Here is a 26,760-nt window from a genome sequence, read left to right as displayed (position 1 = left end):
CAGTAAGGGTTGTTGTAGTGTGTACGGTGACAGTCATGGTCCCCGGAGGCTTGGGGATGGGAAATTGTTTTCTGTAAAAAATACATTATATGTACAAAAACTAATATGGTTTTGCATATTTGTGTGTGTCTTTAACCTCTCATTTATTTGTCTCAGTTGGATTTTGGGACTTTATGGTCTTGCTCGCATTCTCACGTGATGGTTTTTGGGTCCTTTTTCAACTGTTGTGCTTTGATTTTCTAATTATCCATTTAGATGGGTCACATAGCCCCTATCTTCGTCAAGCCAGTCCATACACGCTATCCCGGTAAGCTTATAAAATAGTTATTTTTTTAAAATTTATTTTATATACATAAAATATTTCTGCAATAGCTTGCTGTCCTAGTAAGTCTTGGCTAATTTAAGTTCTGTATTTATTTATAGAAAATTAATTTCCCCTCCAATTTCAAAGATAGATTAAAAAAAAAAAACCTCAAATGTAGAATGGTAAACCTTTCTTTAAAGGTCCCTGTCTGCAAGTACACAACTCGAAAAGGGTTAGCAGACAAGATCAAACAAAAATGTTATTCGTTCTAGTTTAATGTGTTACATAACTTTCTCCTTATGACACATCTTTTAGGGTGATTTTGAGGTGAACTTGTGATTGGCTTGGAATGAATTGAAATTTTTTCCCCATACAAAGTGATGGATTAAGTATTAGATTTCAGTACCCTGTTATTCAATATTTGGTCGATTCGCAGGAGCAAATTAGGATCAGTTAACAGGACACTAGCGTACCTGTAAATGTTTGTGCACGTTAGGTATTTTTGTATTTTTACATTATATAAATTATAAACAGTAATTTACATAATTCTGTTGGATGAAACTGCTGAGGAAAGGTTGTGTAAGGGTGTTAAACGGTGTAAGTGTACTTTGAGGCAAATGGATTTAGTGGCAGGGAGCCATCACACACATACCACAAAGTGTCATACCTGCAGATTTGTGGTCCTAATTCTGTTTAAAAAAGTTGTTTGTAGCTTAAGGTATAACTAGACCTCAGCTGGTGGTCCCTAATAAATCAAATTTGTTACGCAGATTTGATCAGGTACATTGACACAAACAAATGTTTTCAGTCAGGCCTCAGGTCATGGTTCTGCTGTCAAGCCTCAGATCTGGTTAATACATCAAAACCTCAATAGCTGTTCTTCCACAGACCCTAAAGTGATGTATTTCTGTGCTCAAAGACAAGGGAGCATGCGATGACTGACTGGCAAGGCCTTGGTAATGAGAGAGATGTAATAGGAGACTCAGACACGTGCGAGCAACCATGTTGTAATCATCCTGTCGGTCTCGACTCGGAGTCCTCATTATTTGCCAGATGTACAATAATGATTTCCTCCTCGAACTGGGAAATTTTACATGTTATGCAGTGCATGTGTGTATAGTGTAAAATACCCAAAATGTTAGAAAGTGGAAGAAAAGAGGATTACTTGCAGGCTTCAGGTGAGGTTGTTTATTTAGGCTATGTACAATAGCGCTTGATAACACCATCCATGTTACTGTTACATCTTTCTTGCAAAAATGCTCAGCTGCAGATAGCATTGCCAGACAAATGTTAAGATACCATAGGACCATGACAAGGAGAAAGACAGACCTGGAGCAAGTAACGCTGGGTTCAAGTAATGCTGGATTCAAGGAACGCAAATTACAGCAGCACAAGACACAAAGAACTACTTTGCACAACACTGGTTCCAAGCCTGTGCACCCCCACAGCGGGAGCATATTCGCTTCGAGGAAAAGACACTGATGGGCACGGAGATCGGCGGCCGAACTGATTCCTATATCACCTTTCATTTCCTACAAAAATATTGCACAAAAAATCTGAATATACAACAATTGCAGATAGTAAAGTAGCAGCCAAGTATCTACAGAACATCACGTCTGTTGCACAAAACGCTTCATCGGTCCCGCCAGATTCCCCCAGTCCGGTTTGCGTGTCGTTGGCCCGACGAGATCCAGGCTCGGGCTGCGCCTCGGACCCGGTTCCAGCAGCAACTTCCAACCTTGTGGAGTTAAGGACATTTTGTCAGCTGGTGTCAGTAGATTATCGTGGTGACTGTGTCTGAATGTTCCCACAAGCTCACTGTCCAGCTGCTTGTTTGGGCCTTGCTGTGATTGAGCGAAAAGTCCATACAGAACGTCGGCATTGGTCTCGTTCACATAACGGGGGACGTCATGCATTCTTTGCGCTGTGTATATTCAGTGGCATACATTCATTTGTACAGGAGGACAACGTTGAAAGGCGCGGCATACAGAGAATCGCTAAGTTTCTGTCGGGTTAAAATGTGTTTTCTGACCCTACCCCTCCACACCATCCCTGCTTTGCCCAGAGAAAATGAAGTACATATCCTAAGAACATCACCCAACTTTGTCAACAGTGATATGAGGATTTGTTTTTCTTCAGTACACAAGTATGTTTTAGTGCGACGCTGAACATCAGAAGCACCTGACCGTAAGTAACAGGATGTCATATAAACGGATATGATTATGTAATGGTTTCATTGGGAGGAGGGAAGACATTTACTTGTATCTTAACGTATTTTACTCTGTCAGTATTGTTTACTGCTATGTGTTCTACATTTCACCCTCTAAGTTGGCCTGGAAGATGAAATCATTCAAATAGAAGCACCAATATATACAGACACTCTGGCAAAATGATAATTTTAATAATGATAATACACACATACATAATTTCAGTCTGGATATAAATAATCCACACATAAAAACAAAACGTAGATTCTGCAACCATAATCCCTTGTGCCTTTACCAAGTTAACGTCTTCATGCAAATTCCTCATAGCTTTGCAGTTAACGCAACAGTTAAATAATAAAGAACCACCATTTCTAAAACCAGACAAAGCAATACAGTAAAAGTGCTTACAGACAGGTGACAACAACATAAAGATAGTGGGGAGGAGGAAATGTTCTGCAGTTGGTACAATTTTGTTTTGTTTGCTCCACTTTTGCCACTAGTTTTGCGGTGTACAGTGTTCATGGGCAAGAGGCTTGTTACTGGTAACAACAAAAACTTAAGTCACTTTGCAAAACTCCCCAAATCTTTCCCCAAAGACCATGTAGGTTGCCTAATACCACCAAACTAAAAACTAAACGATACCGACACAAGCGTATGTAAGTATTACATCCCACAGGGTAAATTTAACCAAAGTGCAGATCATTGAAAAGGGGAATGATAGAGCAATCTCCACACGTTTTAATGGAATACATCGAATTACAGTATTTAAAGTGCAGCAACAGGCTGAATACAACTTTCCGGAAACATGTTTTAGTGATGATTCTTTGCTTTCCATATGTGCTGTTGAGTCATTGCATAAATATAAGCCATGAGCAGCAAAGGGAACAGAATCGAGCGGGTAATGAGGTTTTAGGAAACATTGCATCGATGGCTTGATTTCTGCTCCTATTGCCAGAGTATGAAGTTCTGCAGTGTTCTAATCTTTAGTGTGGATGTATCATAAAATTGGGTTTTAATGCTTCCTGGAGCAGGTCTGTTTCCCAAAACTGCTGCAGGGAAGTCACGTAAATGTGTCACTGTGAATGCGTCACTGCGAGCGCCCCTCTCTGGTCACAGCCCCGTCCTACCCATCTCCCACAAAAAGGTTAAAATATTTGCTGTTCGTTACAAGCCTCATGCCCTCACTTGTCTATGGCAATGCTTCTACGCAGATCTGCTCTTCTGTAATATCATCCAGCAGGGGAACCTCCACAGGACTGCATGTGTCACTTTCAAAAGCCTCTGGCCCTGTGAGGGTTTCCTCTGAACCACCCTTACTCTTGAAGCCCTGCTGCTCGGATGGGGAGGTGCTTTCGACAGACTCCAGGTCCTCGATGCCCGCCCGGTAGTGGATCATGAGCAGTGTGAGTGCCTGGAGTCGCTCGCCGGACTTGGATAGGGCGGTGGAGATGAGGGCCTTCTTGCGCGCGTCCGCCGTTTCCCTCTCCTCGAGCAACAAGGCGTTGTTGTGCTCCAGCTCCAGGTCGATCTCCTGCTGCAGTTTGTCCAGCATGAACTCCAGCTTCTGCGAGCGCTCGTCTGTGGGCAAGCCCCGGTATAAGTCCCGCCCGATCTCCTTGACAGCAATGAAGACGCTGTCATCTAAGCCTCCCTCCTTGCGCACCAGTTTACTGGTTCCTCCGCTCGTGGGTGCGGCCTTCTTGGAGGGACTGGCCCCCGTGTACGTCTCTGTGTCGCTGCTCTCGTTGTCTGAGGTGTTGGGGGTGTGTTTTGGCGAGGGCTCCACAGTCGTGTCGGCTACCTGCTCAGCCATTCTGGCCTTGGGCACCTGGCGCAGATTAAGCAGCCGGGAGCTGGTGTTGATAATGTGCCTGGTGAGCCCCGTCGTGGCCCTGTTGATGGTCGACTTGGCCTCGGGGTCGGTTACCCTTCGGTCGGTAGCCATGCAGAAAGGATGCTCGCTGAGACACTTTTCCTGGCACTTCTTGTGGCACACGTAGGCACAGATCATGCATTGGGAGGCTGCCTTGGTCCACACCTTCTTCTTGCAGTAGTCGCACCAGGTGGGATTCTGGAACTGGGTATCCTGGAAGTTGTGCTTGAACTCAGCAGTTTGCAGAGAGCTGTAGCTGGATTCCTCCCGGAGAAACAGTGCCTGCTGCTGCTGCTGCTGCTGCTGCTGCTCCTCCTCCTGCACACTGCCCTCCCGCTCCCTTTCGCGCTCCACCACACCGCTGGAGTGCTCCGACTCGCCTTCGCCCAAGTACGTGAAGTTGAGTGTCACATCGCCATAGCAGAGCTTCTCATTGAAGCCCTTGTGTGTGCTGAGGCTGCGCAGTGCCGTGCGGCTCACGCTTGCCCTCGGCTCCGGCGCACACAGCCTGAAAGTGCTCTGGAACTCCACGGAGGATGTGGACAGGCACTCCAAGGCGATATGTTCAAGTTTCAGACTGACGTGCCCCAAGCACAAGAGACTGCCTAGCTTGAAAGGATCCTTACACCAAAGAGCTACATTAAGGTACCTGTGGTTGCTTTCTACTTCAAACACCACAGAAGCCTTGGTCCACTTAGCTGTCTGGTTACGGAACAGGGTCTCTGAGGATTCCCAAGTAGGATGATCCTCAACACTCTCTTTTGTGCTGCAGGAGCTCTCCGATACCTTGTCCTTGTTCGGATCTACCTTGCTAAGATTAGAAGGGGGCGGCTCCTCGGTGCTGTCAGACTGTTTGACAGCTGGCTTTTGCTCCATTGCTTTTGCGGTCACTTTCTCAGCTGTCGGAGGTTTGTCTCCATTGTTGGCAGGGGGCAGAGGCCTCTCTGGTTTCTCTGGAGGCACTTCCCCTCCATCCAACACACTTTGGGTTTCAGCAGAAGCTGATGTAAGTTTTATTTGAGGTCTGGGGGGTACTGGGGGTCGGCCTGGAGGGGGTGGTGGAGGAATGTTGGGACGTTGAGGTGCTTCGCATGGATCGGTGCCTTTGGGTGCCGAGGGCTTGGCTGACTCCTTTGCCTGTGGCTTGAGTGGCGACTGAAGCCCTGCTAGATTCAGTTTGCGGTTTAAAATGGGTGAAATGCTACCCAGAGGTTTAGAGGCAAGATTAGCCACAGTTCTTTTGGGGCTTTGGTTTACAGTCAGCAAGGAATCTTCCTTCCCCTCACTGCTAGTAGGTTTGGGGTCCACTGCGAGTTCCTCAAATTCAGAGTCCACGTCTCTGCTGTCAGATGTGTCCAGGGTGGTGATGGGGACTGGGTCCTCCTCATAAATGGGCTGAGGCAGAAAGTTCTGCTCTTCCAGCTGCCCCATCCCCTCATGTAGGTTTCCTACAGTCGGAATCTGGTGACGCATGGGTCTTTCATAAAGTACCAGCACCTTATCTCCAGCCTGCTTGAGGAGCTTCGGCACTTGGACAGAGGATGTAACCTTAACACCTGCACAGAAGTAAAGACTTAATGAGACTTTAAGAAATACAATACTGAGGGCTACAGTTATATTTAGTATTACCTTATAGGAATGTATATTGTGATGTAAAAAGCCTATTCAAGGGACAAGAACTGTGGATATCAGGTCATATCTCTCACCCCCAATAGCAATGAGGCGGTCGCCTTTCTGCAAGTCCGCCAGGGCAGCGGGTGAGTTGGGGGTGACTGTCTCGATGCTGACATGCACAACGTCACCCTCGCTGGCTGGAACATGCCGGAACGTCATGCCAACACTCTGGGAAGCGCCTTTGATCAACTCGGTCTGAGGGAAAAAAAAAAAAAAAAAACAAATTACAAGATATTATTGCCAGCTACCGCCAAAAAGCAGGCCTCACACTGCCAATTCTTGTACATGATTGTGGAAGAGCTTCGTCACCCGCAACAAAAGTTCTGGCCAAAAAAAAAACCCCCCCCTTCATTCAAACTTGAGCAAAGAGTGCTTTATTTCAAATATGTGTTCTAGATCAAACTCATTCACCATCCATTACCAATTGCAGCTTGTCCAGTTCAGGGTTACGGTGACCAGAACCCCATCCCGGGCATGACGCATCACACGCACCCATTCACTCACATAAACACACACGAAGGGCAAATCAGAATCACCAATACTCCTGAAACACCTGTCTTTGAGCTATGAGAGGAAACTGGAGCACCCAGAGGTGTGAGCATGGGGAGAACACACAAGCTCCAGAGAGACTAAATGGGATTGAAACCCATATCTGATCCCACACCCAGGGAGCTATGTGGCACTAGTGCTCTACACCCCCATGCTGCCTGAACACAAACTGATTCAGTATAAATACGCGATTACCCAGAATCTTTGTACAGACTTTGAACATAATTTTAGCTGTCAATCGATAAAGCATAACATTCTAAATGTAAGTTAGATGTTAGTCAATTATATTTAAATACTATTTATAACTTATGCAACAGTTGCCCTTTTCCCCCTACAAACAACCTTTTATGTAATCATTAGTTCTTACAATGCCAAGGTGATCCTAAAATTTGAACGTGTATGGAAATACATTTCACAAAAAAAAAAACTGTCAGTCTGAGCTTTTAGAATGATTTATACCCATATTTTTATGAAATTACTTGTGGACCAACGTTCATGCTTTTCTACACTTAAATACAGTTTTTAATTAGCACTACAAGGGGAATTTTTATTTTAAAAAAAAAAAAAAAAAAAAAAAAAAAAAAAAAAAAAAAAAATATTTCTGCAGCCTTTGGTAAAGATGGAGGTGAGGATCTGCTATAGCACAGACCAGACCTGGAGATCAGGGTATAGAGGAGGCTCATCCACTCTCCCAACATGCTGCTGAACTCCATGGGTCTAAGCCAGTGCAGGCTTAAATTATGGTGAAACAGGATGAAGAAAGAGGCTGTTTGGCTTTCTTTTACTTTCACCTGCATACTTTCACCACGAAGTGTTATTGCAGAGAAGGTTCAGGCTACAGTGTCCCCCTTCCTCTGCCTGATGGCCTCTCCATCCCTCCAATCCACTCCAGAACATTTCATCATTCTGACAGCATGTTTCTGAAAAGGCACACGGTACAAAGAAATCCTACAATGTGCGTCAGATTAAGGCTTGTGAGAGAAAACCTTGAATAAATGGTTGAGGGGATCGCTCCATAACAGGTGTGCAAATGCAACAAGAGCACTGCTGTCATAACGTCCATGATACATCTGATCCAACCGTCATTTAAAAAAAGAAAAGTTACATCTTAAAGGCACAAATCAGCCTCATTCGTGAATATCTCCCATCACCAGAGGTGTAAGAGCAAAGATCTATTCAGAAGGTACTGTACACAGAGGACTTCAAATAAAAAAAAAACTTAATGAGACTTCATTTGGTGTTTTGACCACATAAATCTATTAAATTATACTAATCGTCTTGAGGGTAGATTACAGTTTACTGGGAGCTAGAGCCATTTTTGTGTTGTTTTCTTCAATAACCCATTTTGACAACTTGCTAAAGGTGAAAATTCTCACTACATGCCTACATGTATGAGAAACTCTTACTTGGTTCCTCTCAATCACACCATTTCCTCTAAATGAAATAATTTCATCTTTGCCCACCCCACAGGGGTCACCCAGTTTCACAGGTGACCGAACTGTGGAACACAGCCATCCTAAAACCAGACTCATAACCTTTAACATGTCAGATGCTTTTAAAGAGGATTAACATTTGTTTGACCGCTTAAGAACATTCTCATACCCCTGGCTGTTCTCTGGCTTGCAAACGCAGTAAAAATAAAGATGCAGAAATTAAAGCCGAAAACCAGACACAGTAACTTAGTAAATAAAATCTATCCAGGCTACAGAAAAGTCTAGGCACTGCTTTAGAGTTAGTTATAATGTTCATGAAAACGTGAGATTTCGTGAAGTCTGAGCACAGCAAAAGGTTTCTTTAAGAGCAGTATGAAGAAGGGAGAGGAAGAAAAAAAAAAAAAAAAAAAAACTGAGGCATTGCATGCCAGGCTTAGATGATGACAAAAGGATGTGGTAATTACTGAACCTGAGGAGGCCTGTAATTACAGTTAATTTCCACCCTGCCGTATGCTTGCAGTCACAATCACTGTCGTCGTATACTATGCTCAAGTCACATATCCCATCATACACCTGTTTGATTGCCAGTCACCTGTCTTCCATCTCAGCAGACCACCATAAATCTTTTTTTGGGGGCCTGAATTAGTGTAATTACTTCCAATCCCATGTTGTGTCAGCAAGGTGAACTGGCGAGTTCTTGTATGAACTGTCCATCAAAGTTTAAAATATCCACAGGTCCAACTTTTGGACAAAACACAGACCGCAAGGGCTTCAGCGGAGAACACAAGACAAAAAAGTCCCAGAATCCTGCTGGAGACAAATAACTGTAATAACGCTACCGTCATTCACGGCAATCCTTGGAGAGGGCACCCATTTTATTAAGAGGGCATTGAAAGAGGAGACAATGCATACAAAGTGGCAAGGAGAGAGTTGCTTTCAAACTCTGAGTGCTATTAAGTAAACATAAGGTCTTGGGAACACGAAGGAGTGATAAACACCAAACTAAGCATAATGTGACTGCAGAGAATGAAAGAAATGGCGACATTCAAGGCACACAAACCAAAGGAAGCAGGAAGAACAGCGATGACCGTTCAAACGGTAATGGCGAAACATGTTTCGGAGGATGCGGTAATGACCGCAGTGATGACCAAGGTATTACCAGACAGTAATGAAAATGGCGTGACATTTGTATCAACATACTATGAGTGACAGAATCTTTCAATTAGTAAATACACTCAATCGTATAACAGTGTCACGTACAACAGCAACTACTGCAAGAGCTTACGAAAATATAGACCCTTTTTTCGCAGGATTAGTAGAGTGTTCAGTGCATCGGCATTTTCTCCATATTAAATTTATTATTTTGTTCCATTGTTTCATATCATATGCTTGTATCAGACACTTTGGGACATGGACACAGAGATATTGGTGTGTCAAACACAAAATATTTTCTCCCCCGGTGGTGTCAATCTGGCTATTTCCTGGCGAAAACTAGTAAATTAACTTTATTACCTTGAAAGCAATAACTGCAAACACGAAGAAAGCCTTAACCCTGTGATCAAATGAAAATCATTTAACGTCAAACATTTATTTGTAATGTCTCCTGAAAAGGTTTAAAAGTATAAAAGACATTAAGAAAAGAGGAAATGATAAAGAAATGTTAGACGTTACAAATAATTTTTCATCCATTTCAACCAATTATTTTCCCCCGTAAGAAATAACGGCAGCTCAACCTCCACACAACAGGAATTTGTCTGAAGGGGTGATTATGTTGCACAAATGAACCTTGTTGCATGAGACCGATGTACTTCAACGTTATACAGCATACGTACACCGCATATAACTGGAATACCGAAATAAACATCCTGAACTGATATCCGTACAGTGGTAATTTTATTATTTACAAAATGTTTATAAAAAGGCTACAGACGGAAGTGGTGAAAAAAGGCGGCTCAATTTAGAGGACATGTCACCAAGACCAGTTTGGTGCAGAGCCACAGAAACCGAAGACGGGCGAAGGGCAGTAAACCCGTATTCTTCCAGGGACAGTCCCTCGGAGGACAACAGCTTCTGGGTTATTGGAGATCAAATCCAGCAAAATGACCAAACATTCGGCCACCGACGGCCCCCACAATGTTCTTTATGTCCAATAGAGAGTGCACGGCCCTTTCTATTTACGACATTAAAGTCCCATTTCACTGAGGATGCTGCTGCAGGGCTGGAGTCTGCCATCAGCACCGTGCGCCGAGAACACGGTGAAAACTCGGGCCAGGGGCTGGGTGTGGGGGCAGATGTGGCTTGCATCCCTTCACACGTACGACCTATACGAACCCTTCCAGTTAGCGCGTGTTTAGAGCGTACCGGCCTTATGGTCGTTTCCAGAACATCGGTTGTAGCACGTATCGTGGGGGGTGAAGTTAATGTGAAACACAGGGGACAGAAGCCGTTTTGCAGAACGGGGGACAGTCTCCAAGCAGCAGAGTCATCCTCCAGCTCAACACACTCTGGGTGACTCCCGGTAAACAACTCATGACGCACATGCAAATAAATAGGCAAGTAAAATACGGCAATCGGGCGTCAGTAAGAACGCGTGTTGGCCGAATCAGACACGCAGCCACAATTACGACCGCAATGCTCCTTTGAGCTGGGCAGCTGGGGGCAGCGGATGGAAGAGGAAAAGAACACTGTGATCTGAACTTTGCTTTCATCTCAGGTTCTCAGCCTCTAATAAGCACAGAGGGACTTCGCCGAATCGCTCGGGGTACGAGTGTACAAGTGAATCCTCAAATATAAGCAAAAGCTTGTGAAACCAGTCACTCCTGTATCTGCCCAGTTAAGAAGAGCACAAAAAAAAAAAGAATACTCTGAAGCAGAAGCCTTCTGGTGGGTAGAGATCAAATCATTCCCTTTCCTTAGTCTGCCACAATTACCATGAGCAACTACACATTTCCTTCAGGGCACAGTGGTGCAGCAGGTACCAAACCTGGAGATCAATTCCCACTCAGCCTGTGTGGAGTTTGCATGTTCTCCTTGAGTTCACATAGATTTCCCCTTACAGCCCAAAGATATGTGGAAGAAGGTGGCGGTACATCACTTCCGTACCCTCGCTGAACTTGGAAAACGCAAGTGGTCGCCATGACTCGACATCGATGACACCAACCCTAACCCCCTACACATTTGACATAGGAACAATCTGGGTGTCAAAACATTAAACAGAACTTAATGTGAAGGTGACAAATCCAGATGGTGTTTAAATAAATGATACTCTCAACATCAGCATCCGATTTATTGCTTTAATAGAGAAATAAACGCAGTAAAGGGAAAACATGGAGAAGCGGTCACTCGCATCAAAAATCACTTGGCGCTTTCTCACTGCTGCTGGAGAGCTGAGCTCCTGCACCTCCCCAACAACCCTTCAGAGGGCTGTTCGCACACCCGGGCCCGAGAGTACACGACACAACCAGATCGGGGGTCCGAGACCACGACGCACAGCTACACACCCCCTGGAGCCACACCCATCTCCTGGTGGCACTGCACGGCTGTCCGTGCGGAGAGAGACGGACCTTCTTGGCATTTTTGAAGGCAAGCAACAGGCCATGATTATAGCCCATTTGCAAGCATGAACGATGACTAAAGGGCAATTACGGAAATGGGAGCGCTGCATTTATCGAAGCCAATAATGCCGGGGAGCAGGTAAACGGAAGCTCTCGGCTCGGACCCGTGGTTCAGCCCGAAACAATTTACACCAGCACTGTTTTCCTTCACGCGACTTTCAGCGGCAATGGCAGCCCATTGTTCTCAATCCTCCAGCGCCGCACACCAACCCCTGCCCACAGCTCCCCAGAGGAATATTCAGGGTATTGATCAGATTACTCCGACTTAACTCTATTTGGCCAGCATGGAGCAATCGCCATTTCAGAAGCAAACGGGGTGCTGTAACGGACCAGGTCACGGGGATGTTTTCTTCAACCTATTACGACTGAAATGGAGACAACAAAACAACAAAATTAGAACCCACAGGGCCCTGGGGCACGTTGCTGCTTTTGACAAAACGTAAATGTCTACATGTTAATGTTAAACGATGCCTTTGAACAAGTGAAAATCTGGGGGGGGGCTAAAAATTTTTGGGTACAAATATACAAAAAAAATGGACATTAATAAAGCGCCAAAGCACACAGGCGGACCCACCCACAACCTTCCCTCGTCATTCTGTGCTTTATTACTTCCACGGCTGCACAAGAAGGGAGGTGACGGAACAGGAGCCCGCCTGACAACGCTTTGACAAATGGCGCTATTACAGCTCGATTCCACATCGCTCAAATACGATCGCAAGCCAAAGCGACATCAAGTCCTTTATTTCAAGCAACACAATCGTGATGCTTCTTCTCCCCTCGCCTCCCCCACCCCAGCGCCACTGTGCGCTCTGCTAAGCTAACAATGCCTTTGAACAAAATGCGCGGACATATCCGATCGTGCCGGACAATCGAAGAGACAGACTGCCGTGACGGACAAGGCCGCTTCGGTGGGAGCGAATCGGCCGTACAGCAAAAGGAAGAACAGCAAGAGAACGTGGCGAGTGATACGGAAGGCTGGTCGACGTGACGATCTCAATTTAGGGCTACGCACGATCCCATGTGCGAGTGCGTGTTGAAAGAAGCCCATTGAAGGCATTGTGTCGTGAGGACAGCTGCACCGTGTATACACCTGTTACCGAAGAGAATCTGACGCGCTCTGCCTTACCCGGATGTGGCTTTATTTGCATATCATGCACGTGAAGACCATCCCCCACACAGCACGACCTCGGACGCAAGCGGTCACGAGCACGTAGTTACTGCAGCAGACGCTCCTTGCGCTGGAGGAGCACTGGACGCATCAGGCCAGCAAAATGAAAAGAGCAGAACGACGTCCAAGTCGGTCCAGTGGTTCGGTCACGTTAATGCACTGGCGCGTGAAAGTATGCGAATCCCTTGTGTCCCTTAGTTTTACCACAAGATGGTTATTTCATGAGAAGCAGTCATTCTCCTCTGATCTGATAGATGTAGTAGAAAAACTGAAAAATATGCAAAAAATAAGTGAATCCCAAGTTGCATTGGTTAAACCAAGTAGGTAAGTAGAATCGGGTAACTATTCATAAGTTTATTTTAATATTTTATACAAGAATAATGACCATCCCTGTATACTTTACATACTTTCAAGCACTACTATATACACCCGAAAGCTGAATTGTGTCCGTATCCTGAGATATTGAATACTATAATGGCTTTCTCGTGCACTTCTCTGTCCTTATGCTTGCTCACTTTGCTGAACAAAACATTGCAATGGTCAGTTAAATTATACGAACTTGTCACCTTCGAGCATTTGAATGCCTATTTATCCAATAAATGTTTTGTATTGATAAGACCAGACAGTTTCCTCCAGTGATATTAGTGCTGAAAACCTTAGTATATACTAAGACATGCCTTGAATGGCGGACAATCAGTTAGCGGAACAAGATTAAATGGGGAAAGAAAGTGAGAGGGCATGCGGTAAACACGGTGCAAAAATGCGTACAGGATATCAAGTAAAACCCCTGTATAACTTAAACCTTAATACATCACATGCAGACAATGACATCCGGACGTCATTAATCACAAGACTAATTGGGATTTCTTAGTCTAAGAAGGGCTGTTTTTAAAACCGCCCCTAATATGCCTGACAATCAAAAGACCACAACCAATCGTCTTAAAACCGTAAAATTGGTCAACAATATCAAGAAACCGTTTATTTTCCCCTATATTTTGGAGCCCTTGTTACTCAAAAATTACCCTGGACGTAAGAGCTCACCTCATTCCATACGATACCGGAACGGACGACCCAGGGAGCACAGGCTAATATGTGTTCAAAGCAGGCAGCTGGTGTGGCGAGGGTGGGACTCGAACCCAGGTCAACACGGGGAACACGAAAAATGATCAATGATCAGTGGAGGCCTATGCAAGAAGACATTATTAGGTCTTAAGCGTTGTTGTGGCACCATTCCCCTTTCACAACATTTGATAACATTATTTTCATGTTAAACCCGTTTCAGAGCAGACGTTGAACTACTCCCTAATCTCGTTAACATCGACCATGAAAGCAGGCAACGTCCTCGCCTGGGAAAACCAGAAGCGTGCACAGCTATAGAGGGAAATGTCCAGATCAAAGCCATACAGCTTTTCTTTTATTTTCCCCCATCACTGGACAGTGAAATGAAAGAAAAATCGGTGTGCAGAAACAAAGAGAAGGCATAAGTGCTACACAAGTGGGACTACAATCTAGCACAGCGTTACATTACTTAATTCCCTACAAGCTTCGAGGACGGACTTACTCATCTGCAGTTCAGTTACAGTTCATTTCTACAGTTTGATGTTTCATCTGAGGTTAATCTTGGGTTAAGTGTCGAGCTCACAGCTATAAACAGCACATTGTCTTTCGGGATTTGAATGTGTAACCTTTCAATTTAAACTGCCCAAGGGGGAGGAAGGTCCGCAAGCATCGCGACCGGAGACAGCAACGAGGAGCGATCGCCTGCTGGAATATATTTTGTTGTACATTTCAATTAAACACAGATAATCGCAACTCTAAAGGTGACTTAAAGCGAAGGTGCAATAACATCAGTGTTCACTTGTTCCTCACCTTATTTTGTGGAGCAAAAATACAAATGATCCAGGCTATACGAAACGATGCCACCGTTTGAGACGAGCAGGACATTTGCAAAACGCAGGAAAAGATCTCCATGCTCAAACAATTTTATGGAGAGTAACAAACAATGTTATTGGAATATTTACATTAATCCAAAATGTTTAACTGTGAAACACCGCCAAATATTTCTCATTTGAAAGCACCAGATATTCAGTGATCCGATTCGAGTGGAGACTTTGCCAGCGGTTCATTAATAAGACTGCTTGAGCAACACAGATTTTCCAAAATTAAAGAAAAAGAAACCCAAAAAAGACAAAATACCTTAATAACTACCACTCCCCCACGTACCCCACCACGCTACCATCTGAACGGCCCTCTGTCATCGGTGGCCCTGACCCCAGCGGGCCGGATCGGGCCATGCTTTGCAGGGCGCGTGCTGGTCCTGGCCCGAGGAGTCAGCGCCCTGTCACTGCCTGCCCAGTAATCGAATCTAATACCACATGTCAGATCCATTTGTGTGCAGTTATAGGGCACGAGTCCCTGCCAGGCTACCAGACTGCAGCTTGCTGCCATCTCCAATTAGTTGCAGCCTGGTGCTGGGCGCCCAGAGGCGAGCGGTTCTGTACGGCCCACTTCCAGGCTGATCGCCATGATTGCAAATGTAAGCGAATTAGGTCCGAACGAAACGTGTCGCTCTGAGTGATGGGACGGCTCGGCTTTAGTCTACGACCACATTCATCTCCTTCGTTGTTCTGAGCCGAGCAAAAATCTTGCAGTGATTCTGACTGTACAGGATTATTCTTACAAGTCATTTATTCCACACGTTTTATTGGTACAATTACTGGAACATTTGTAAAACAACAGTCCAGTGAATGCAGGATGGATCTTCAAAACACTACAACCTGTTTTAACACTAAAACCTTGTTGAAGTTGAAGTCAAAGTAACGTGGACGATTATACCTGAAAAAAGTTGGGACGTTTCACAGCAAGTTAGAATTTAAGAACACTTAACATTCCATCAAAATCTCTATGATCCAGGTTTAATTTTGCTGAAAATGTATTTTAATCCGAGAGAAAACTTGACGACAGTCTTCCAATAACCCAGATGTGTCCTATTCTTTTTTGCAGTTGTCCAACGATAATTAATAAACCTCACAACAGCAGCGCCATCCATTCTGACATTTCCGTATTAACATATTAAGATTACAACAAATCGTAACAGTGGGAAATGGCAACAGAAATTAAAATTGATTTCAATTCAACACCTGCGGTGACTCAAGACTCTAAATTGTGTTGACCTATTAAAGCGCAATTACCTTCTTGTAAATCATATTTCTGAAGGCTTACTGCATGCGGAAAAAAGAAAACAAGCACAGAGTGATATATTTTCAGCTTTATGCCCAGTGAAATCTAACAGTTGGATCAACAAGTCTTCTGTTGTTTTTCCATAAAAAAAAAAAAAATCCCCATTGAAGTCTAAATTAGAGCTTTCTTTCCATCTACAGTCACATGAATTTTCATGTCGGCAATTGCTTATGATGGAGGACATTTGAAAACGGAGCACAAAGAAGTTGTTATGGAGACCTGGAGAATAAAAAGGTGCTCTTGTCCTTTCTAATTTGCACTTGCACACACACGGCTCTCGTTCTTTAAAGCACCCATGTCACGCTCAGACCTTTATTCCTCCTTCATTGTTATTCACCTCAAAGTATTAGGCCTCATTTCCATTACGTTTGCTCAGTTTTCAACAAACAAGATAAACGTTTAAAAAAAAAAAAAACTTCCATATTGCCGTTTAAAAGCAATGGCACATTTCCCCTTATCAGGTTGATATTTGATTTTTTTTTTTTTTTTTTTATAAATCCAAACCTGAGGACTGTCAGTTATACTGGGGTGGGAATGAGTCTTTTTTTTTTTGTATGCCAGGTCAAGGAGAAGGGGGGAGGAAAAAAAAAAAAAAAAAAAAAAAAGCACAACTTCCATGTGAATGCAAGCCTTGGACATGTATTCATTTGACTGGTGGGAAAAGCCACAGGTTTTGTCAATAATGAGGCAGCGCGCAGTGGCCCTGTAAAGCAATCTTTCATAGCAGTTTTTGTCAACCCATTTCTAGAGCCAAAAGGTTCATCTGTGCATAGTGAAAACATAAGTAATAGAAATGGCAAGCGGCACATTGTACTGATTACAGCTGTAGTCCTTCAACTGAAGGACCTGTGTTCAAATCTCACCAGCTCTTGTATATGTGCCTGAATCGATCTGGTGAAAATGACCCATTTACATAGCCGGACAAACCAGGTTGTATGCAGGTTAGTACAGAAACCCAACGTTGTCAGTGGCTTTTGAGAAAATACTCAAATAAATAAATACACAAGCTGAATTCAGGTTGGGGTGCGGTGGCGCAGCGGGTTTGGCCGGGTCCTGCTCTCTGGTGGGTCTGGGGTTTGAGTCCCGCTTGGGGTTCCCTGCAGTGGACTGGCATCCTTTCCTGGGTGTGTCCCCTCCCCCTCCAGCCTTGCGCCCTGTGTTGCCGGGTTAGGCTCCGGCTTGCCGCGACCCCGCTTGGGACAAGTGGTTGCAGACTGTGTGTGTGAGTTTAGGTCAATCTGTTTTACAGCAAATTTATAGACTACTTAGAGTGTCTATGAAGGAACTGTGACTATATATATATATATATATATATATATATATATATATATATATTTATTACTCATAAATGAAGAGTGACCGTATAGGAAGGAATTGTTTGGAACCCTCACATGGTACAAAGAAACCATGAAAACAGCTACAGAGATCAGTTAGACTCTCTACACGGTTGGGGCTAGAAATGTTAGCTCAAGTAAAATTAATATCCTCAGAAAATTCTGAAATGTATACAGGGTATCTAAAATCACCTTCCTCTCTCATTCCACACCCATAAGGTTTTGCATTTAAGATCAACCATCAACCATCATACCAAAACAGCTTTTTTCTCTGATATTCCTCCCCCCCCCCGCAATACAAGCCCCTGTGACATGCAGAACAATTTGGACCGGCAGCAGGGAGTGATGGGAAGTAATTGGGCTTTAATGAGCAGCCCAGGCAGTGGCATCTGGGAGACGCTCCTGAGAAATGGCAGGAAGTCAGTAATGTGGTGGGCGCTGCTGTCCGTCACGCGCTGTGAAGTCCGGCAAATCAGTCCGAGGCGCGATTCCTTCAAAACCATCTATCGCCAATACAGAAATGTGCACAAACAAAAAAAGTCTGGGCCTCTTATGCTCAATCTGCAATTTCCACAAATCACTAAATGGAATCTGAGTAGCATATTATTTCTTCACATAAAGCGGGGGGGGGAGGGAGAACACCAGCTAAGTGATGCATACTTTAGTCAGTATTTTTTGTGTTGCTTTAAAAGCTGCTTTGAAAATCTGTTTTTAGGGGATTATACTAAAGACCTAATATTATTTCTCAGATATAATGTGGTTAATCACTAATGCATCCATATAACTGAAACTTCAAGAGCCACTCAGAGGCATCTGAAGATCCTTAACTTGTGTTGGAGGCTGAAACCATGAATAAGACATGAATAAAGGATGAAGTTTTATTAAGATCAGTTTGTTTCTGTCTAAAATTCCAGGCCCTCACATCCAGAGTTTCATATGTGCTTCTCTTTAAATAAGAAATCAAGCCGGAGTACTCTGCTCAGCAGCTGATAGAGAAAAGCTGGGAAAGAATGAAAAATAAAATAGAGCGACAATAAACGAAGATTTATGAGAGCAAGTCCCCCCCCCCCTTTCAGAAAATATCATTGAAAATCCAAGTGCACTCCAAGAACAACAAAAATATACTGGAATATACTAACTCATACCAGGAGACAGTGAACACTACTGGTGTGGAACAGGGACCCGTAGATTGTGAAACAGAATGAAGAGTGTGTGTCAGAGTGAAGTCAGAAAAGTACTGTGCCTTTACGTAAACAAACAAATTTATTTATGCGAGGGCTCCATTACAGTTTAAATGCCCGTTAGCAAACTAATCTTGTTGTACCTACCATTTCTACTCCATCACAACTGTTAGCAGAACACCAGCTCGCTGTGGTATGGAGAGCGAATAACAAAAGCAGAAAGGCTCGGTAAACATGGTCGGGAACATCAAACACCCACGGCTGTGGTGCCGAGCGCAGCACCGAGCCTGTCGCATTGTGTCGTATGTGCCGAGAGCCGGCAGAAAAGGTGAGGAAAAACAAAACGGAGGGGGGAGCCGGAAGAGCAGCTGAACAATACGAGTCCTCTGGTCTTAGGAGAGAAGATACGCAACAGGCCTGTCGAAGTACACCTCCTCACCTTCGTGTGGAAAAGAGGCAGCGAATGTGACGTCCTACTTTATCAAAAGTTGAAGAAACCTGAGAAGGCAACAAGCAAAAGTCATGAAAATAAATGAAATGAAATGATCAAATATATCCTTACGCATTACACAATGCTTTGTGTTGCTGAAATATCTATCTATAGGAGTGGCCGTGAGTGTCACTGTGCATGTGTGCGCATACACGTTGTGTATTTTTGTCTGCAAATCATTGTGTGTCCATATGTGCAAGTCATTGTGCATCTTTGAGTGAGTGAGTGAGTGTGTGCACACCTGTGTGTGTGTGCGCACGTGCTCTTGTGTGGCACAGCAGGCAGGGGAGCACAGGGATACAGCAACCAGGCCAAAAATTACACGTTCACCAAGATGGGAGACCTTTCCCTCGGGGCCCAAATGCTCCAAGATGCACGAGGCAGAGCCTCTCCTCCCTGTCATCGAGCACAAGGGGCCACACTGTGGAGAACACCAAAAGACAGCACTGACCCCTGAACTGCTGAATGCAAGGGCCTTAGGTTTTAGCACCTGACCTCGATGCGAAATCCTCCTTTCCAGCGTTCTAATGGCCTGAGGAGGGACGCAACGATCAAGACTGCTGCCGTGGGACAGCTGTTTATTTGTGAACGCCTCTTTTTTTAACTACTCATGAGACAAAACACTAAAGTACAACACGCTGAAATTGCCACTAATGCGGGGGAAAGTCCCATCTGATGTTTTTGGACCACGCAAAGAGTACAAAATATCTGCAGCCGCCGGCCCGACTGTCCCCAAGCATCCACCAGATTCACATAAATTCAATTTATTGGTACCTCACATCATTAATCAAGTTACGTAAAGCAGTCTCCGTCACAAGAAACAGGTTTAAGTTCAAATTTTTGAAGAAATAGTCTCAGATGATGGGTGGGTATCGGGATTTGTCTATCCTGTGTTTTATGCACCTACTCGATCGATGAACCTCGGTGCAGCAAGCAGTAGGTAACAAACTAGCTTTGCTTCAGACTTTCAGGTCTGCAGCTATGTCTCCTTCTCTTAATCTAATGCATAAATTGTACTTCTGCTGAGATGCATGTCGCTTTGGACAAAAGTGTCTGCTAAATGAATAAATGTAAATGTAGATGGCTTCTCAACTTAAACAGTGGCCAGATGTCTGTTCATAACTCGATTTGTTCTTAACTCAAAGTCACTTTCACCATTAAGTCATAATAAGGAAGAGTTACATAGTACAGATGTCCCTACATTTATTCACAGAATAGGGTATTTTAAAAAACCTTGGATAAAGCTATGAAGCAAGGCAATTTTACTTATACAGCACATGTATCATACAGAGATCAATCGAAATGATTTAGAGTCAAAGAAAGAAATAAAACAGATGAGAAGCTAAATTCAAAAAGTTAGGCAAATATAGAGGAAAATACATAAAATAATACATCTTAAAAACCTTAAATTTAAAAATACCCGCACCGGTAAACAAATTGCAGCGTTGTTCACACAGCCCTGTTGGCACACAGTGTTTTCCCCAGGTAACACGCAGCTACCTACCACCATTAAACGAAATGTAGATAAATGAAAAAATACTACATAACACTTTCACATATTATCAGCACCCATTTGTCCAGCAGGCACTGGGAACACAGCAGGGTATACCCAGGATGGGCCACCATCCCTTCTCATGGAAATGCCTCAATTTTTTACTACCTTCAAACTACATTGAAATTAAAACACAAAAGTACCAAAAATAACAAATGTCACCATCAACCTCCAATTCCGATTGTTGACCGTTTCATCACGTAAGCATATGCAATGTTAGTCCGGCCACTTTGAACTTTCTTTGGGCAGCTCTTGGCCCAGTGGAGTGTAAATAAGTGGAAGCAGTTAATTCCAGGGCTGGATTAATCTACCTGAATTCACTCAACCTGGGCAAAACTAAGATGAACAGAATATTTGAGAGCCTGTCATAGGAATCCTGTAACCAGCACACTGATTTGCTTCTCCAATACACACCAGCAGAGCTCTCTGTTGTGGTCCAACAACCCAACTGAAGAAGACTGCCTGCTGTCAAGAAGCATTAAGTTGGAAACAAATAATGGAATCAGAAAGGCAGATGTGCAAACAGGACTGGAGGGCAAAGCAGACAATACACCCCCATATCCGGTAATAAAAATCACTTTGCTCTTCTCATGGAAAAGGGCTAAATATACCACACCGGTAGGTTTCTTCCTGATCTCTAGCTCTGCACGCATGCATGAAGGTGTACAAAGTCTTTGGAGCAGAGACTAGACGCATGGAATAGACAACCAGGATAGAAGAAAAGCTGCTCTTGACGAGCAGTATCACTAAGAAAGAGAAACAGAAACATAACAGAAGACTTCTAAATTACTTAATATAAAAGTCACCTGTAAAGAACCATCTTTGTGCCTTACTTTATTTGGCAACTGATGTGATTTACACTAACTGTATAATATGCAAACTTTGAATTCACTGTGGTGGTACATGTATGCACAAGTGAAGTAATGCAACTTGCGCAAGTTGGCAAACAGACATTTAAAAACAATTCGGTTTGCTATTTTAATGGAATGAATGTAAAGGGAAGTGAATTTGCAGTTAAAATGCTGAAGAAAACCAACTGAAGGAACAGATAAACTGCTATACATCTGTATCAAGTGTCACCTAACAAGATAAATTCCAAGTAGCTTAATGTTAACCATTGTCGCTGCACTCTTCCCGTAAAAGTATAAATAACGCAGCGTGCCAAAGGGTGCTAATTATCAAAAAAAAATTACTGCTAATCTTTTCTACATGTCTAAATGTAGAAACATCAACGCATTGTTGGGTGTTGCAACAAATTAAAAGGATTTAGCTTCATGCCACATTACTCCATGGCGTTTTAAGACTCCAACAAGCGACATGTTCCATCCTACATGTTTAAGGCAACATACAGTTTACTATACCGTACCATCGGCACAACACACAGCTAGTCCGAACAGAAGAGTGGAGACCACATTAACACCGTGAAATAAGCCAAGGGGTCCAAAGAAGACAGCCCGAAACAAGCGATCACATGCAGTTTGTCCACATGCAAAGGGTGAACGGAGCACGATAGGAGCAGGCCTATTTTAAAGTGCCGCAATTAACCCCAGCAGAGAGATTTCCGCCTAGGGTGCTGATGTATGCGGGCTGATCAAAACAACGCCACACAAAAGCACTGTCAGAGTGCACAAAGAGGTGAGCACCCATCTCGTCTGCACGCTGTTCTTGCACTGAATGAGTCTGAGCCTGACAGACAAACATCTGCAGTTTGCAATAACTAGAAAGCAATAAAAGTCGCATCATTAGGCATCGGTGGACGGGAGACAAACTATATCAAAGTATTTATTTCTCCAACCTTAAAGAAGGCAGAAATGGGCTACCATAACATTGTGGCCCGTAAGTTAATAATAATGTTCACCAACCAAGAACTTTTCCTTCATCGCTTAAAACACAATTAACACTCCGAAGTACTGTGTCACACTTTCGTTTGCCTACATGTGTAAATAGTAAGAAATTTCCCCACCTCCATACAACAGATTAGTAGTGGTTTCCGAACGAAGGTCTCATTATTGACTGATTCTCCAGCCCTAGGAAGTGCTGAGCAGTGTTGAGTGGTCCGTTTGTGATTAGGGAGCAGGTCTCAGTTTTAATACCGCGCCCTCAAATGGCATGACAGCCATTAACGCGCGAGTGTGCCGGGAGCCTGCGGTTGGCTTAAGTGCGGAGCGAGTGTAGATGCTGCAGCACTGTGGAATAAAGGGAGAGAGTGACCTTTTCGAGATGGTATCAACTCTAATCCTTGCTCAGAAGTCCTGCTGGGGCCCAGACTGAAAAAGGCTGATAAAACAGCCCAAATGCCAGTAGGGAATTGTTTAGCCCACCAAAGTCTCTGAATATTAATACAATCAAGAGCGCGGGCTCAAGGACCCCCCTCTTCTGCCATCCGTACACATCATCAACACACTCATCGGGTGCTACCTGTGTCAAAGTTGCACACTCCAAGCCAAAAACGGTTCCCGAATTTGGCACCACTGGACATGTTACATACAGCACTCGGTGCTTTTAAAACTGGTGGTGAAGACCAGGAAATAACACACCAGACAGTTAGGTGTTGTGTCACTTGCAATGCTGAGACGATTATACATTTTAAAAAAAAAAAAAAAAAAAAAAAAAAAAAAAAAAAAAAAAATTTTCTTCATTTTCCACCACAGACAAAAGGAAGTCTGGAAAGAGGTGCCTTTAAATTTTTAAAAGCTTGCTATTCACCTCTAGTTCCCTTGAGATCATCTCATGAGGTCTATTCAGAAATTGAGTAGGTGTTTCAGCTGCCTTCAGAAAGTTTGGGTGGTACAGCAATACTTCGGGCAGCCTCTGCTTTTTGAAGAAAGAGACAGTGAAGGAGAAATGGCAGTAAAATGAGTGTAAATGCACCACAGCGGCACGCGCAGACGCTTCACGTTTCAACTCAACTCTGCCTCTATCCTACAAGGTCAAAAATGTCAGTGGGATTCACTCCACTGAAACAAGGAACAGTCACAATACTACAGTACGCAACCCGCAGCAAGGTTCTGGGATAACCTTTTAGCAAAACTCTTGGTTGGGCTGTAATCCACGGTAACATGTCCAAGTATGGAGAGGGGAGCAGGATTGTGAGACAGTGCCAACCCTAAGAAGATCCCTCGTCATGTCTGGGTGTCTTCTTAATTTAGCAATCTGCCCCACGAACCAGTTGTGCTCTGCGGATGTCCACCTGGCTGAAGTAACAGGGACAGATGCACCTGTAGATGTACCAGTTAACACGCATAATGAGAAGACACGCCTCACAATCCTGTTGATGGAGTTATTCCCCAGAGATATTTCTTGATAAAGATATTGTATTTGAATTAAATATGAAGTGATGAACATGTCATTGTGTTCTGAGAGTAACAGATCTGTTTCCTAGGCTACAATGCTCTCCCATTGGCTCACTGCCCTCCAGTGGAAAAAGAAAGCAGCAGCAGCAAACACAGTTGAGAGAAAGTGAGGAAAAAAAAAAAAAAAAAAAAAAAAAAAAAAAGACTGATCACACATCAAAATGCTTAATGCCGAGAAAATGGCATTTCTTTATGAAGCTGGAAAAATATTAGGATTATAAAATGGTGAAAGTCACAAAGTAAAAGCAATTAGACGTGACATTTTAGACGATGGCAGAGTCGCTAATTTTTCCTTATAGGCTGTTGTAAAATGTTAATAATTTCAAAATTACTGCAATTACAAGAGTGCTTCACTGTGGTCTACTACGTCCTTCAAGTCTCAAAATGCCACTGACATGTCAACATGTGTAATAATCCACTTCCTACTGATTTTTCACTTTGCTACACAGCACATTAACTCATGTAATTAGACAAATCAAGAACAAAGAACAGTACATTTATTTTGAAAATTCCACATTAATGAAACATATAACCTTACCACAAGGTCATGGCAGCTATCATTCGAGCTAAATGGTATTTTACAGGCATGGAGAAATGTGATAAAATTTTGGAAACTCATTAAGCACCTTCAGCAGAAGCTAGATGAGCTCAGACATCTGAAGCAATGACGCCCCCAACAGGACACTGACCATAATTCCATTACTGCCAGTAATGAAGCACTAAGAGCACTTTGCCACCCGGGCACTGTTTTGAAGCAGGCCCGGTGCCGCTCCGGTCACGGCTCCCCCCGCCCCGCCAAGAAACTGACCGACTTGATGGAGCTCCGTGTCTTCTCCTTCCACTCCTGGCTGCTCAGCTCCAGGGTGCAGTGGACGTAGGTCTCCATCTCGTACGAGCCCAGGATGAAGAGCCTGCCGGCGGGAAAGAGAGCGGCACTTAGCGCAGGACAAGCGATGCTGGTGGAAAAACACTACAGATCTTAACTACATGTAGAAACAATTCTAGGAGGCCTGGTCTTGTTTAGACAAATTAATTGAAAAAATTTTTTTAGAAGCCCAACACCACAAATAGAACACCCACATCAGCTGTCGGAAAGATATTTTAAACAAGGAACTTTGACTCTGCCTATCTCAGTGTTTCTCACCTACGTTTCAATTTACTTATTTGGCAGACGCTTTTCTCCGAAGCAACTCCCAATAAACTCTATGTAGTGTTATTTACCACGGTGACATACACTGCTAGATACACTACTTACACGGCCACTCATCCATACATCAGCGGAACACACTCTGTGTCACTCACACACTATGGGGGACCTGAACAGCATGTCTTTGGACTGGGGGAGGAAACCAGAGCACCCGGAGGAAACCCACGCAGACACAGGGAGAACATGCGAACTCCACACAGACTGAGCAGAGATCAAACCCACGTCCTCTCGCACCACCCAGGCGCTGAGACAGCAGCACTAATCCGCTGTGACACCATGCCGCCTGCCCCGCATCACTTCCTTCCGGAACCAAACATGTCTGGAAAGTTACCTTGTCCCATATAACGAGTGTGACCTGTTCTGGAAGATGTGCTTGGAAATTCTTGTAAAATGAACTCTTAATTTTACTAATCGAATACATTTCTGAGCCACAAAAGGTTCACAAATTTTTCCAGTATCAAACACGCTAAAGTCATATCTTTAAACACTGAGGAAATCTAATTCTCTACATGGACATCTAGGCTTGGTACAGGTGCTCCAGTTTCCTCCCACAGTCCAGTAATAATATAACTGGTTATCTAATTATAAATAAGACTGATTCAGTTATTTATTTTTTTTTGTTTAATTGTGTTTTTATTCTGTTATTCCTTTTCTTGTAATCTCTTAAAATTCTGATATGTACTGTAAATTGTTTTGGAATTGTAACCCTAACCCTTTGTGCAAAGTGTTTTAAGAAGCTGCTTCTAAATGCATTAAGTAACACTTTCCTTTGGTTGGTCAAATTTTAGCACTTAATTTAAAACTTTTAGACTTAGAATTATTGGAGGATAAAAAGTCAAGATTTTTAAGAGATGCTTGAAAACCAGTGCACGGCAACAAGACAGCTGAGATGCTTGGGAAAAGCCAGGCCCCATATGGGGGGGGCGGGGTGAAGGGCTTTCCTCATGTGAAATCTGACGTCACCAACACTTGTATTTTGAATTGCAATGTGCGTTCTCATAAGGTGTTCCTCATGTGAGGCCGCAGCATTTCCCACCCACACTGCAGCGCAAGTAGACCATTGTCTCCACCTGGTGGCACAAAATTTTTCCAAAAGACGACAGATTCCTCTCTACTAAAAACAAATACAGCCTTTAATCACCTTAAGCAAGTCATGCCCTCCTGAAAAACCCAAGACATAATTATTACATTGTTTTAATGCTGCAACTTGTGTTCCTAAGCCCCTAACGTGACACATTTATGCTAAAATTTCACCAAATCCCATTAAAATAACTATTGAAGTAACTGCTTCCAACATTAGCCAATGCAGCTTAACATGGTAGCTTCCCTTGACTAATAACTATAATACTTTATAGCTTTTTTATTAATACTACTACTGCTGTATATGTGTCTACCTGCGTTTGTTCAACTTTGAGTTCCTACAAACCTTACACACTCACAAACATGACATACACACACGATACTGTGTATGTATGAATTACTTCAGCCTTTAATGCAAAAAAAGAAAAAGACGAAAACGTATAAAAACAACGAGCAATCACCACAAACTGAACTGGTGTCTCACAGCACCACAGGTTCAAC

The 26,760-nt window shown here is 43.5% G+C and overlaps 1 protein-coding gene across 1 annotated transcript in view; it reads right to left on the bottom strand.

The window, feature by feature from the left end:
- Window positions 1–1,485: 1,485 nt before the first annotated feature.
- pdzd8 (PDZ domain containing 8) overlaps window positions 1,486–26,760 on the bottom strand; it is a 46,155-nt gene continuing 20,880 nt past the window's right edge. The window contains exons 3-5 of the mRNA XM_029254404.1: window positions 24,781–24,883; window positions 6,091–6,253; window positions 1,486–5,940 (exon numbers count right to left, since the gene is read on the bottom strand). Coding sequence (XP_029110237.1) covers window positions 3,701–5,940; window positions 6,091–6,253; window positions 24,781–24,883 — 2,506 coding nt within the window. The 3' untranslated portion in view covers window positions 1,486–3,700. The remainder of the gene's footprint in view (window positions 5,941–6,090; window positions 6,254–24,780; window positions 24,884–26,760) is intronic.

Source organism: Scleropages formosus, chromosome 8 (genome assembly GCF_900964775.1).
Source record: "Scleropages formosus chromosome 8, fSclFor1.1, whole genome shotgun sequence".
NCBI classification, from domain to species: Eukaryota; Metazoa; Chordata; class Actinopteri; order Osteoglossiformes; family Osteoglossidae; genus Scleropages; species Scleropages formosus.
This window is presented reverse-complemented; position numbering and strand designations above follow the sequence as displayed.